The 13,705-nt window shown below is 38.2% G+C and overlaps 1 protein-coding gene across 29 annotated transcripts in view; it reads left to right on the top strand.

Annotated features, from left to right (window-relative positions):
* DLG2 (discs large MAGUK scaffold protein 2) overlaps positions 1-13,705 on the top strand; it is a 1,837,299-nt gene that overhangs the window by 808,866 nt on the left and 1,014,728 nt on the right. The window contains exon 1 of one of the 29 annotated variants that reach the window (XM_070274276.1): positions 7,961-8,065. The exons of the other annotated variants lie outside the window; for them this stretch is intronic. Within the exon in view, the coding sequence (XP_070130377.1) occupies positions 8,006-8,065 (60 nt within the window). The 5' untranslated portion in view covers positions 7,961-8,005. Of the gene's footprint in view, positions 1-7,960; positions 8,066-13,705 lie in introns of those variants that run through there. 29 annotated transcript variants of the gene reach the window in all.

Genomic DNA, 13,705 nt, shown 5'->3' on the forward strand with positions numbered 1-13,705 from the left:
CTCAAGGTCATCCAGCTGGGAAGAAGGAGAATGGATCCAGAGTTTCCACCCAGGCAGTCTGGCCCTAGAGCCTTTTAAAATATGCTGCCTCACTGAAGAAGCACCCACAAGGGATAAGTCAAGGCCAGGCTAGTGTGCAGAGGTATACCAAGTCTGGAGCACTCCAGACTGGCTGACTCCCACCCAGAAATGTGCAGCTTTTTCATCTTTAGGCTTTGAGTTGGTTTAAGGATGGATTCAGAAGCCCACCTCCAAAGATCAAAGTGAAGAGCAACTGAGAAGGGCATCTCAAAGAGGAATCAATAATAGCTAATAATAGCTAATACTTATTGAGTGCTTACTATGAGTATGGCACTATTCTAAATACTTTATGTGAATTAACTTCTTTCATCCTCAATATAACCCTTAAAAAAAGGTACTATTGTTATCTTCATTTTACATATGGTGAAGCTGAGGCACAGAGAGGCTGGATAATTTGCTGAAGAATGGGCAGCTGAAAGGCAGAATTTGGGGTTCATATCCAGGCAGGCTGGACTCTAGGTCTGTGCTCTTCACCACTACGCTAGTATGGTCTCAAGGAAAAGAGGCCATAGACTGCGACTCTTAAGACCTCAAACAGCTCTGCCATTTCAGCCTGTTTGTTATTTTGGTCCCCGACCTGTTTTCCCATAAAGGAAAGTCATCACAAGGAAAACTCTTAGAATTAAAAGAGCTCATAGGTTTGTCTTCAGGAGAGTAATAGAATAGTGGATGATGAGGAGACTCCACTCCCTGGCTGGAGGGAAGAGGAAACCCAGGGAGGAAGTGTGATGACACCCCTGACAGAGAGAGATTCGCTGAGTACAGGAAGGAATTGAATGTATTTGGATGAAAGAGAGCTCAGGATGCAAGTCTGGCTCTGGGGAGAGGCACTGGCATTGAGCAACCAAAGGCCCATTTGCAGCCCTGATGAGCAGACAAACATTAGCCTAGAAGTCCAGGAGCACTGGGTTTTAGTGTCAGTAATTAGCCCTATGACTTCGTCGGTGTCCTGGAATTAATTGGTCAGATGCTTCCACGTACAATTTAAAACCATTGAGGTCAAGCAAACCTTTATAATAAATATTAAAACTGTCATGTTATAATTTAACAACCGTTATTATTTGTTTACGATTTCTTTATAGAAGCCTTAATGATTCTTTGGTTTTATAAGATAAACATAATCAGCAGGTTGCTTTTTAGCCAGAAACAGATATCCGGAACATGCTACAGTCGTATTGTCATTTTCAAAAAACTGACAAAATATGTTCAGTCCAAGGAAAACCAATGAAACAAAAATTATGGCTAGTTGAACAATTTCCAAAATTGAAACTCCTTCTTAGATTATATTAGAATAAAGTCTTAAAAATCTGCAACTTTTTCCAAATGCTAGGGTCTGGGACGCAGTCATTACCATAGTGATTTATTAAAGGAGAAAGCTCAAACTAATAAGAAGAAACTTGTATCATGCGTGATAGAATAACTAAATTAAAAATTCAAAAAAGGTTAAAGACCTAAAGCTGATTATATTCATGCAGGTGTGATCTGAGATGCCACCGGGTAGTCTCAGATTTTATCAGTGGTCCTCAGGTTGAATATCCCTGAAGTAGTAGTGGAAATCCTCAAGTTATCTTCGGTATTGCGATATAAATATGCTGGTGATAATACCCAAACAAGTTAATGAAGGCATCAGATTTTGTCTTGGAATTCCATTATTGCAATACCAACGGTATAGTGATCAGAAACTCTAAGTTGCTGGACACACACACACACACACACGTATGCATGCATGCCCAAACATGAAAACAAATTTAATTATTTCTCAAGATAATAAAAGAAGTTCTATGTTGTGATATATTATGGAGTCTGAAATATTTGGTTTCCTCTGCCCCTTCTAGTTTATACTATAGTTCTCTGATTTAATTTAAGCTAAATTTTACAATGAATAAAGTATGGACTTTATTATAGGACCCCTAAGGGGTTCCTATGCTAGCTTGCTCTATCATTTTGTTGCTTTTGACCTTAAGTGATTGCTCATCTTAACTTCTTTGAGTCTGAACTTCTTCCCTTGCAAAAATGAGGGTGATACTTAGTTTGTCAAGTTGCCGTGGGATAGTGCCTGGCACATAGTAGATACACACTAAATGCTGATTCTGTTTCTGCCTCCCATCCTGTTACTGCTGCTATTAACAACTGAATTTTAGTGAAAGTTATCTACTTATACTTCTTTCTCACCTTTCAACTGGGACCAAGGACACATTTGGACCATGTGGGAAGTTAAACAAAGGTCACAGCTGAGGTTCTTCATTATGTTCTGTCCATTTTTATTACTCTTGTTGAAATTGCTTATTTGTAATCCAGCAAGATTTCAAGACAATGGATTGAACAAGCACATCTAATATTGAACCAAAATGAAAGTAGAAGTTAAAGCTGCTAAATCAAAGATGAAATCAGCCATCTAGGCAAAGAGATTTCCAATCCAGCTCTTTAAGGCAAACACAAGGTTGAGAAACCAGACAGAATGTAATGTAGTTAAGAAAACCAGTGATGTCATTACCAGAGGCTAAAAGAGCTTCATATTGGCATGTCTTGAATTTTTAACTTTTTCTAAACTTCACAAAAACTCAGAGTTTTGCTGAGAAATCCTACAGAAATCGAATTTATATCTCTTACTTGTGTCAGGGGTGCCCTATTTTGAAGAGACTACATTGCAACCCAAAAGCTCCACACTAAAAATGATCTTGGGCCATGGACCTCAGATCTAAAGCAGAGTAAAATCATAGGCTGCAAAGAGAGGTGAGGTGTCTGGAGAGTAGTGTCCGACTCTTTTGCCTTCGGCATTTCTTTGTTCTGAATCTCAACTTCCCTTAACAAGAATAGATGAAGTAATCTTTCTCTGCCTGTTGTCTCCCTTAGATCCCAAGCAACTGGCCTTACCTCTGCCCTTGCAATGTTGGGTTTTAGTTTTTCATGCTATTTAATCACCTGTCCTTTCAGAAGTCCATGTGAATTTACTTCAGTTCCTATGGGCATTTATCAAGCCCCTTCTCTGTGTTAGACCCTGTGGGGGGATACTGAAAATTCATCTTAGTCAAAGTCATGGCCATGCGCTCATGTTGCTCACTGTCTAGCAGCAGAGCCACGTAATTAAACAATGAACCGTGCTATGATAGAGATGTAAACCACATGTTAGGTTCACAAGAAAGAGTGATCTTAGCCTGGGGATTTTGGAGACTCTTCATAGCCTCCTTTGTAATCTTTGTAAGGGAAGCTCTTTGTAACTTTCTCCAGGTGGCGTTCTCTAATTCCCCTTGTGGGCTGTCCTCTGGTCTTCAAAGCCCCCTGGAGCTCTCTCCATTTGATCACTTAACACTCTTCTGTTAATCTTTCCATTCAAGTAGGCACCCTTTGAGATTAGGAACTATGTTTTTAATTTCTTCTCGCAGCACCTTGATGTAGTAAATGACATAGAGTAGTTTCTTAATAAATGTTAATTGTATGAATAAATGATGTGACATTTTGAATTTACACTTACATAATAAGTGTGTCAGATGTTAAAGTACAGAAAAGACATTCCAGAGCAGAAAAATGTTGTTTCCTCTGCCTAGAATAATAAAAACTGTGATTTTTTTTGAAAGCCTACTTTGTACCCAGAACTAACAATAAGAATCTTACAAACATTATCTCTAAATATCACAACAATTCTGCAAGGTAGGTGTTATTCTCCACAGTTCACAGAGATGGAAACCCAGATTTCTAGGGTTTAAATAACTGTGGATGCACAGCTGATAGGTAGCAGAATCAGAATTTAAACCTAATTTTCTCAACTTGAATGTCATAGTTATGCTATTGTTCAACACTTCTTAAGCTTGTGTATGCAGAATATGAATTCCAGGCATTAGAATTTGAGGGGTACTGCAGATATTACTAAGCAAAATGAAGTAGCATACTTTTTTGTAGAAACTTCCAGAGTTTATGATGAATTCCATGATGTGGGCATAATCAATACTGATATCAGTCTCAAAGAGAAAATAGACTTCTAGAAGTTTGGACATAAAAAAGAGGTTGTCAAGTATAGGTATGTGTATGTAAGAGTGTGTATATGTACATACATGTCTAGGATGTGATTTGGAGTACAATTTTACTAATCCTAGTGGTTGTGATCATTCTGTGTTACTTTCTCAAAAGGCTCAAAAGGTGTATCTGAACCTTTGATTTTCACACACATACAGTGACACATGCAACCCACTTAGTCATTCAGCGAATGCCAACATAGTTCCACCCATCCCTTTAGCCCAAGGTTAAAGTGTCCGTTAGGTTCTCTGCAATCATGATGAAGTACAGATTCCTTCGTTTTGTCACTGGCTTTTCACTGCTTCTCATTTACCCTTTAGTTAAGGAAGAAACTATTTATTGCTAACTGTCTTTGTACACATTCTCACATGTGAAGAAAAACTTGATGGTATAGTGTTGTGGCTAAGAGGACAGATGTTAGATGCTGATAGACCTGACTTCAAATCCTGGTTCTACCACTTTCTCAGTATGTGATCTTGGGGACAGTTACTTAACCCTCACTTCTCAGCTTCTGTTTTCTCATCTGTAAAATGAAGAAGATGACAGAGTTCTTGAAGGAATTAAGTGACATAATGCATGAGAATACTTGGTATAATGCTTGGAGTGCTTTGTTTTTATCTTCAGAGTTAATATTGTAAACAAAATAATGACGTCTAAACAAAAAAAGAGACATCTACTTGGAAGGAAGGAAGAGGAAATAGTCTGTAATTATATATTTATAATTCAAATCATCCATTTAACTAACAAATATGTATTAGGTATTAATTATGAGCAAGGTGCTCAAAGTTTTAAATGCTTCAGTTTTCCGTGCCTGCCTGTATGTTTTTCACATTCCTCTATAACAATTTGCTAAGCAAGAAATTAAGATCACAATGGATGTGGAGTTTTCAGCTTAAAGTCCAAAAGTGGCAAAGGGCATCACTATTGGCCCCAAAGAGGGTGGATGAGGAACAGAGAAGGCCTTGCAGCAAAGACCTCATCAGAAAGGTAGCATTGGGCCTCCTGCCAACAGCTGCCCAGTAGTCTTCATTACATGGGCTGCATCCAGGTTGTGGGTTTTGAGGCTGAATATGCTGATCTTCTGTCTCTAATTTCTGCTGCCTGGGAAGAACTGGAGAAAAGTTTTTTCTTTTTCTTTTTTCTGAAGAACTTCTTAAGACGACTAAAGCTTTGTTTTCTTGAAAGGATCAACTGCTTGCTCTGTGCAGAGGCCCCAGTTCATATCTTCTCCTCCAATTGCCTCTTGAATTATTGTGCCCTTCTTGTGAGCCTCTGGATTGTTCCCATAATCCTCCTCTGTCACCTCTCCATTTCCTTGTTGGTTTTGAGATTGTTCAGTATTTCTCCACTTTACACTCTGTTTCATTAAAGGACGTATGTAAGCAGACTGAGAGCAGAATGGGTGCTGCTGAAACTCTTAATGCTTGTGGGACATAACCTTCAAGTGTGCTATCTTAGCTTGTGGCTCACACTGCAAAACCCAAAAAGCAGCCCGGGAAGAAGAACGCCATTCATTTGACACATATTTTTGCAAACTTTCTGTATGTCAGGTGCTCTGTATGTCAGGTGTCAGCAAACAATGTCAAAATGGATGAGATTTTTGAAAGAGAAAGGGCATCAGAGATCCTCTGAGAGGAAGAGACTGAGAATTAAGGAGATGAAGTGGCTGATCCAGGGACATACAGCTGACTAGAAGCAAAGCTAGGTCCCAAACCCAGGTTTCTGACACAAGTCTCCTGATATACTCTTCATAAGCATTTTAATTCTTAAGCTGCAGATATCTTAAGTGCAAACTGGGCAGTTGTGCAGAGTGTTTTTGCTTTATCTATCTATCTATCTATCTATCTATCTATCTATCTATCTATCTATATATCTATCTATCTATCATCTATATATTTATGTTTTTTTAAGTGACTACGACTAAACGTGCCAATGACCCTGGCTCTCCACTATGTACTTCAGTTATTGAGGTGAAGCAGCAAGCTGCCTTGTGGTGACTTGCTTTTTATGGTTTTCTTTTTCCCCATTTAGAGTTGTCTTTGTTATCCCACTTAGTCCAAATTCACTAGGACTCCCAAAATTGAGAAGAGGCCAGTGTGTGTGTGTTATTTACTCAACCCCTGCATCCTAAAGATGGCCCAAAAGTTGTAGGTTTCTAGTAAGCAATCCTGGTCCATAACAAACCATCCATCCTTCTATCCATCCATCCATCCATCCATCATCATTCAACAATAATGAAAATGTATTGAGCATTTACTAAGTAACAGACTCTGTATAAATATATAATGAAGAGTACAAAACAGATCCTATCTTTAAGGAACTTATGTCTTAACAGATAATTACAATACAGGGTGAAAAAAATTCTGTAATAAACTTTTATACAATGTTGTGGGAGACCAAGGGACAGGCCCCTGTTGATATCTGGGGAGAGAGAAAGAGGTGGGCAAGGAATGTTTCCTGGAGTACTTAATGGATGAGTTGATCCTTAATGGATGAGTAGGAGACATTTAGGTCAAGAAAAAGTATGTAGCAGGGGGTAGTGGTAGGTGGGAAGTGGAAGAATATCCTGGGACAGAGGGAACAAGATTGAAAAAGGCACAGAGTCGTCGTGGTAAAATAAGTGATCTGGGGGAAAAGGGAAGAGTTGCAGATGTTTTTGGGAGAGACAGGTTAGGGCCAAATCAAAAGAAAGCTTTGTATACAGTGCCAAGGACCCTGAATTTTATTCTAAAAACAAAGATGACCTATTGAAGGATTTCGAACAGGGAAGTAATTCAGTCAATTATGCATTTTAGAAAAATTATTCAAGCTGCAGTATGGAGAACTGATTGGAATGAGTTCAGAATGATTATTGTTAAATAGCCCCAGACTGTTTTTAAATGGCTACACTGTTAATGTACGTATATCATAAATGTTATGTTATTTGGATTCTGTGTAGCCAGCCCTTCTTCTTTCGATCTCAAGAGCAGAGTCCTATGTGAGATTCAGGAGCTTGCCCAAGAGTGAAAAGCTGTGGAATTGCTCAGAATTATTCCATTGTTACTGATTTATGAAGAAAGTGTACATTTAGTCTGTTCTCTTATTTGTGGATCAAGAAAGACCTTTATTACACAGACAGGAACTCACCTGCAGTAAAACTGAGAGAGGTGTAAATTTGAGAGTATTGCTTTTTCTGAGCTGGAAGGAACTTTAAAACATGACTGGATTTGTGGTAGCATCTAAAAACATTAAGGAAAAAGCCTAAGCCACAAAGCCTGAAACATCAGTGATTAAATAATGTCAACATTTACCTTCAAGGATGCTTAACTGGGTTAGAAGAATGATCTGAAATTTGCTTAGATGGTCTGTCTCCACTGTTAGACACGATTCACTTAGTAGTGGTGGGAGCACTTCAGACTTAAATCTGACTTCAGGCTGAAGTTATTACCTTACTAATATAAATGTTCCTCATAACAACATTTGTAAAATGGGATTGAATCTGCGTGTTCCAGGGTATCCCTACTCTTGCTTTTCAGAGAACTTCACTCTACTCTAAAAGGGGGCATTCTTCTTTTTCTAGGTCAGCTGACCTCAAAACCAAAAGATTCAGTAGAGGTCCTCATTTCCAGTAATTCTTTTCTTCAAACATCATAAAATAACCTTCAATTTTAAAGATATTATTTTGGAGGGTTAGAACTACCTCTGTGGAATGATCAATGAGAATTTGTCTGGTTCTGTCTTGGAAAAGAAGCAACATTGACAGGATTTCCTGAGTCTCTGCTGGTCTTGTTTACAAGTGCTCAGCTTTTGATAGAACAGCTCCAAGTTCCTCCGTTTGAAGTCTGGTATAAATATTTCAACACAGCAAACTTCTGTTTGGCAGTTTGGCATTCAAGTCTGATAGTGGGCAAGGCCTTAGGCAAAATTATTAAGTATGAGTAATATACTCCTCTCACTGATTTGGGCAGGGACTTGGTGGAAGCATCGAGGAAAGGTAAGTGAAATATTTATTGAACACCTAGTGAGTTAGGAAATTTACCGTTTCTTTTATTTAATTCTCACAATGATCCTAAGGACCATGAGTTGTTGTAAGAATTTTAACCAAGAAAAAAGTGAGTCATAGAAAAGCAACTTGTCCAAATTTATGCAGCTAAGAAGTGGCAGAACCAAGATTTGTGGCCATGTCTATCTCCCAAGTCCATCGTCTTTCTACTGTTTCATGCTACCTGAAATAGCACCAGGTGATACTCATTTTCCTGACACTCATTTAAAACTTTCTTTTCCACCAAGTTATATATTTTGTTTTATTGTTATTGTTCTCTTTATGTGTTTGTGTTGAGGATGGGGGTAGTTGGTAATGAAGCGTGGCCTATTGTAGCATAAACTTTGAACCTACAATTGGTTATGGACACCTTGAAGTTCCAGGTTTCTATGATATACTACACTATCACATCATTTAATCACTGTAACAGTTCTATGAGGACACTTTGTTATTGTGACTGTGACTATGACAGATAAGAAAGAAGGATCAGTAAAGCTGTATTGATATTGAATATATTAAGGTGGATTTCTGACTAAATTCTACATTGTTTTCTCTATGTCACACTTCATTCTTACTAAAATTAGTATAACATGGTCAGAAAATTTTATTATCCTACATCTAGTCTCCTTAACTGCCTTTATATGTTCATTCACTTAGTTAGTCATTCATTCAACAAGCATTCATTGGTGCATTGAATGTCTTTTATGGGCCAATCACTGGTCTAGGCCTGAGAGAAATAAGAATGAAAAAGACTGATAAGAATGAAAAAGAGTCTCTACCTCACCTGGAACACACATAATTTAGTGAATTATTTGCAATGTGCAGCCGACTATTACTTTTGGTAGCTTTGTTTGCTATTAAAATGCCCCTTTTTCTACCTTTGATACTCCATAAGAATAACTCATAGGAGGAACAAAATATGTTTTTGTGTGAGGAAGGCATTTGAGAAACACTGAGACTGAGTTCACAGGATTGGCATCATATTTCCCAAAACAAACAGACAGATCTAACAAATGATAAGGTGGCGCTTCTGACTGGCTGTCACCCTGTATCAGAAAAAGAAGGAACAGTGAGTTCAGGTGTTGAAATGTACAGTCAGTTAGGCTGACTGCTGGAGTTCCAGAGCTTTCTTTATTCCCTCCTTCCTGACAAGAAATTGCTAGAACATGGAGAGTTAAGCCATTAGTTATATTGAGGTGAATTTTTAATGAAAGAAAATTTTCACTATGTATCATTCAGTAAAAAAAATAGCATGTTAGAAACTATGTACAACATCCTCTTATTCCTAAAACAATAAATATATGTATCAAATTTATGTAAAAAAACTAATATAGTATCAGTGGCTATCTTTGAAAGATAAGCTTATGCATTTATTTTTTTAATTCTCTTTTTTGTGAAGTTCAAATAATGGAGTCATTACTTTTGTCACATAAGAAATGAAATTTAAATTATTGTAATTTAAAAAATTGTTATTAAAAAAAGGAAGGCCACACAGTTAAAACCACTGCAAATTCCAAAACAAAATGTACCAGGAGTGAAAATTAGACTGAAGGAAGAAGCAAGAGCTGTCTAAAACCTAACCTCTGGGCTCAGAAAGCAGGTAGAGAAACTCCTCCAAACACTTTTTAAAAGACCTTGTTGATGCTTGCGAGTTATGTACTCAGACTCAGGTTCTTGCCCTCGTTCCCCTACCCTGAGGGCCATTAGGAAATCCCTGGATCTGCAAAGGCTGAATAGATGTGAATAGATATGTGCTCATATACCATGAGGATAAGTAGGGGTTATGATCATGGGATGGCACTAAGGATTTCTTGATGGGTCCATAGGGGAAAGAGTTGAGGGATGTATCACTCATCATTTGAGTCTGACAGCCTTCTCAGGTAGGCCAAGCCAAAGAAAGGTAAAGCTAACCTGATAGGCCTTGAACGTGTCTCTCTCGACATTACTCCCATTGCCCTAGGAGGCAACAACTGTCTAGAGAGGGAGCTTTGTCCTCACAGTAACTGTAAGTGGTTTGGAGGTGTTTTGTTTTATTTTTATTTTAAGACTCCGTCTCTTGTAAGGTTATGAGGAAAAGGTGTGAGGAACTTGTCCCTTTTTCACTTCGTCTTTTTCTTCCTCCCTCTATTCTTCCACTTCTCCCTTTCTCCTCCTTAACATCTCTCCCTGTAGCTTCCTCTCCCTCTCTCCATTTTTCTTCCTTTTCCTTTCTCCCTTTCTCAACATACCTTTCCTTCCTTCCACATGGTTTATTTTGTGTGTATGAGCACCTACTTTATCCAGGTCTATTAGGCACTGGGGGCACAAATGAATAAGACAGGCCCAGTATCTCTCCATAAAAAAAAATAGCAAGTGGCAAAAGGGTTGTCAGAACACTTGCTAAATCTTAGAACCTGAGAAAGAATTTGAAATCTTCGAAATTTTTGCGCGAAGAACAGAAACATTTCCTAGGCACTTCTGCCAGAGTGATCAAATGAATTCAGCAGTTGAATCTCTCTGTTGGCTTCTAGGAGCTGTCAGCTTCAAGGGCTTGAAGATGATTCTCGTCTCCAGTGACAGCTCCCAGCATTCTCACAGCTGTTTCCCCAAAGCAAGCTGGTTTTTACTAGTCCATGTGAATAATGAAGAAAGGAACAAAGGGGAGTACTTTCTCACTCTCAAATAATTTTTTAATAATGTTATAGCACCTTTGAACTCTGAGCAGACTCTTCTGGTTTTCCTTTTAGTTTTTTACAAGAGGGTTGAGGGCAGAGAGACTTGCTTTTTAAAAGTTGGAAAATCCTAAGTAAAACTGGCTATTGTATCTCAGGAATTAGGAGATTCAGCAAAAGACAGAGCAAAGGTGACACTATAATTAACAGGCACTTGCAGAAAATGAAGGATTCATGCTGTGCAGTATGTAATTTGGAAACCAAATGTTCTTGTCAGAGAAACCTGGCCTTGTGCAGAAAACTATGGGGGCTGTTTAGACAAATGAACCGACAAAGCCTGCTTTGTATGCTGGAGAATCCCAGTCACCTGTTCTCTTTTTCTGTCTTGACCACAACTGGGCCATTCATTGTTTCATTCAATTATTCGTTTAACAATTATTGATCACCAACTATTCACCAGGCACTTTGCTAAGTGTAGAAACACAAAGACGGATAATAAAAAATCCTGGCCCTCAAGTAGGTCTCTATTTTGTAGAGGAGACAGACAAGGAGACTGACTTCCTCCTCCCCCACCCACCCACCAGTGACTTCTGAGACAGAAACTTACATAGTTTAACACAAAAGCGTGGAGGAGATACTCTTCAAGATCCCCAAGAGTTTGTAGAAAGCTTCTGAGAAAGATTCGAAGTATATCTAGGAAGACTTTCCCAGGTGAACCTGGAGAGGAGGTGTGTTCTAGCAGAAGATGTAGCATATGCAAAAGCCAGAAGAGGAGTAGGAACTCATCAAATTCAAGGAACTTTCCATAGTTCTTACAGTAAGAGTATGTGATACAGCCAAGATCGGTAGAAGATGAAGAGCAAGAGCTATTCTAGGACAAATTGGAATATAGCCAAGTTAATTAACTTCTTTATTGAAAGAATTTTAAATCAACAATTTGTTCAAAGATCAGTTTTGTTAGGAAGGGTATAGACAAAATCCCTCAAGGGTAGAGATTACATCATATTTTCTTTGCATTGCCAGCATATAATATACTACTTGACATATAAGTGCTCAATAAATATGAACCTTGAAATAATCAGAGAATAATCCTTGGTAATGTTGAATCATTGATTCTAAAGGAGGAAGGTGGAGAGAAAGAAGGAATACTGAGCTCTTGCAGTATGCCAGCTCCTGTGTTAGGAGATTTACATATACTATGCTAATTAATATTCCTAATGGCCTTATGGGGGCTTATATGTATCTCCCCATTTTTCAGAAGAGGCATTTGAAGCTTCAGGAAGTCAAATAATTTACCATGGTCAGATAGCTAACATATGGCCAGAAGCAGCATTCAAACTCAGGTCTGCCTTTCTCTACAGCCTACATTTCTACTTTTAGATGCAAAACTTTACTGAAATTTCTGCTGCAAAACTCTGGGGAGGATGCTACAAAATGTGTTCATTTATAATAATAAAATAATACAGAATTACACAATCAGGTGCTAATTTAGTTTCTGTAGCAAATCTTGTAAATTCTGTAAAAGTTCAGAGAAACGGAGTTGAAAAGTAGCGGTTTTTTCCTGAATTCTGTGGGTTCAAGAAGCTTTATATTTAGCTCACTACTAGTAAATGATACATGAAACAAAATAAATGAATAACAAATGAGACTGTCAAATAAATGATTATGCATAGCCTTGTGTTTAAAGCAAATGTTTCTGAAGTTGCCAATATTAGATTGCTGATATACTGTGTTCTTGATATTTTAAATGTATAGTTGATGACTCACTTGGCCTCCAAAAAAAGCGAGAGTATAATATGTGTGGAGAAGACGGCGCCTCCAGAATACTGCTTAGAAAACTTTGGGTAGTAGTTTCGGCTTACTGCCCTGTTACCTCCCCCTCTCTCATAGCTCCTCCCCGCTAGTGTAGCACTGGCCTCATATTTCCATACCCTGAGCCTTGTTGCTGGTTTTCTAAGCAGCCTCTTTTTCATTTTTTTTTAGGATTTATAAGGATATATTTTTTTTCTTCCTTTTTTTCTCTTACTTTCAGACCAAACTATTTTTTTAGCATCGTATATCAAAAAGCTCTACTGCCTTCAGACCTCTGAGTCATGGGCAGTGACTGGCTCACCAGCTTTCCTCCCCAGGTCCCACATGCTTCCAAATGTGCACATTTGCTGGATGAATCAATGATGTGGAGGAGGATTCCAGATAGAGTGGACCTTCCCACTGCTGTGTAGGCTACCCATGGCTTCCCTCCCACTCCAGGCTTCAAAGGCCAGACGTGTGTTTCGAAGTGAAGAGGAATTCTTCCCAGGACTTTATTGCTAGGGGTGATGGAGATAAGGGCTCCCCACAGAAAATAATATGCTTCCTACACCCCACAATGTAAATTTGGAAACCAGTAATGAGTTAGACATACGCTCTTTTAAGCTCTCCTTGTACAGTTGAAAGAGGGACACATGGTAACATATCTGCCTTATATATTCATAGTTCTAAAAGACAATGCATCTAAACCACCCAAACTAGTCTCAAAATAATCAGTCCTCAATATGTAATAGCACTTACTATTGTAATTATTATAAGAAAGAGGAAGGCAATGAAGACAAAGAATATATTCTATGCTTGACACAATCCTTTATCCCTGAACTTAAAGATTTTACTAAATTTCATATTTAAAATGTAGGGAAAGGAGAAAATATTGATATGATTTAGTAGACTGAAGCTGATATTATTATCTTATAATCTAAATGAATATCTGGCCTTTCCAAACTACGTGTTTTTCTTCCACATGTTAAGCTCTGGTCTGGCCCATCATGGAAAAAGTACAGAGTATGATGAATCAAGAAAATAGTCAAAACTTTGAATAAGCTCAGACTTCAAGTTGTCTACCTGCTGATATTTTTAGGAAAGTGTCTGCCACTTGGGTCTTGAGTGAAGGTAATCCAGGCCAAATGTG

Source organism: Equus caballus, chromosome 7 (genome assembly GCF_041296265.1).
Source record: "Equus caballus isolate H_3958 breed thoroughbred chromosome 7, TB-T2T, whole genome shotgun sequence".
NCBI lineage: Eukaryota > Metazoa > Chordata > Mammalia > Perissodactyla > Equidae > Equus > Equus caballus.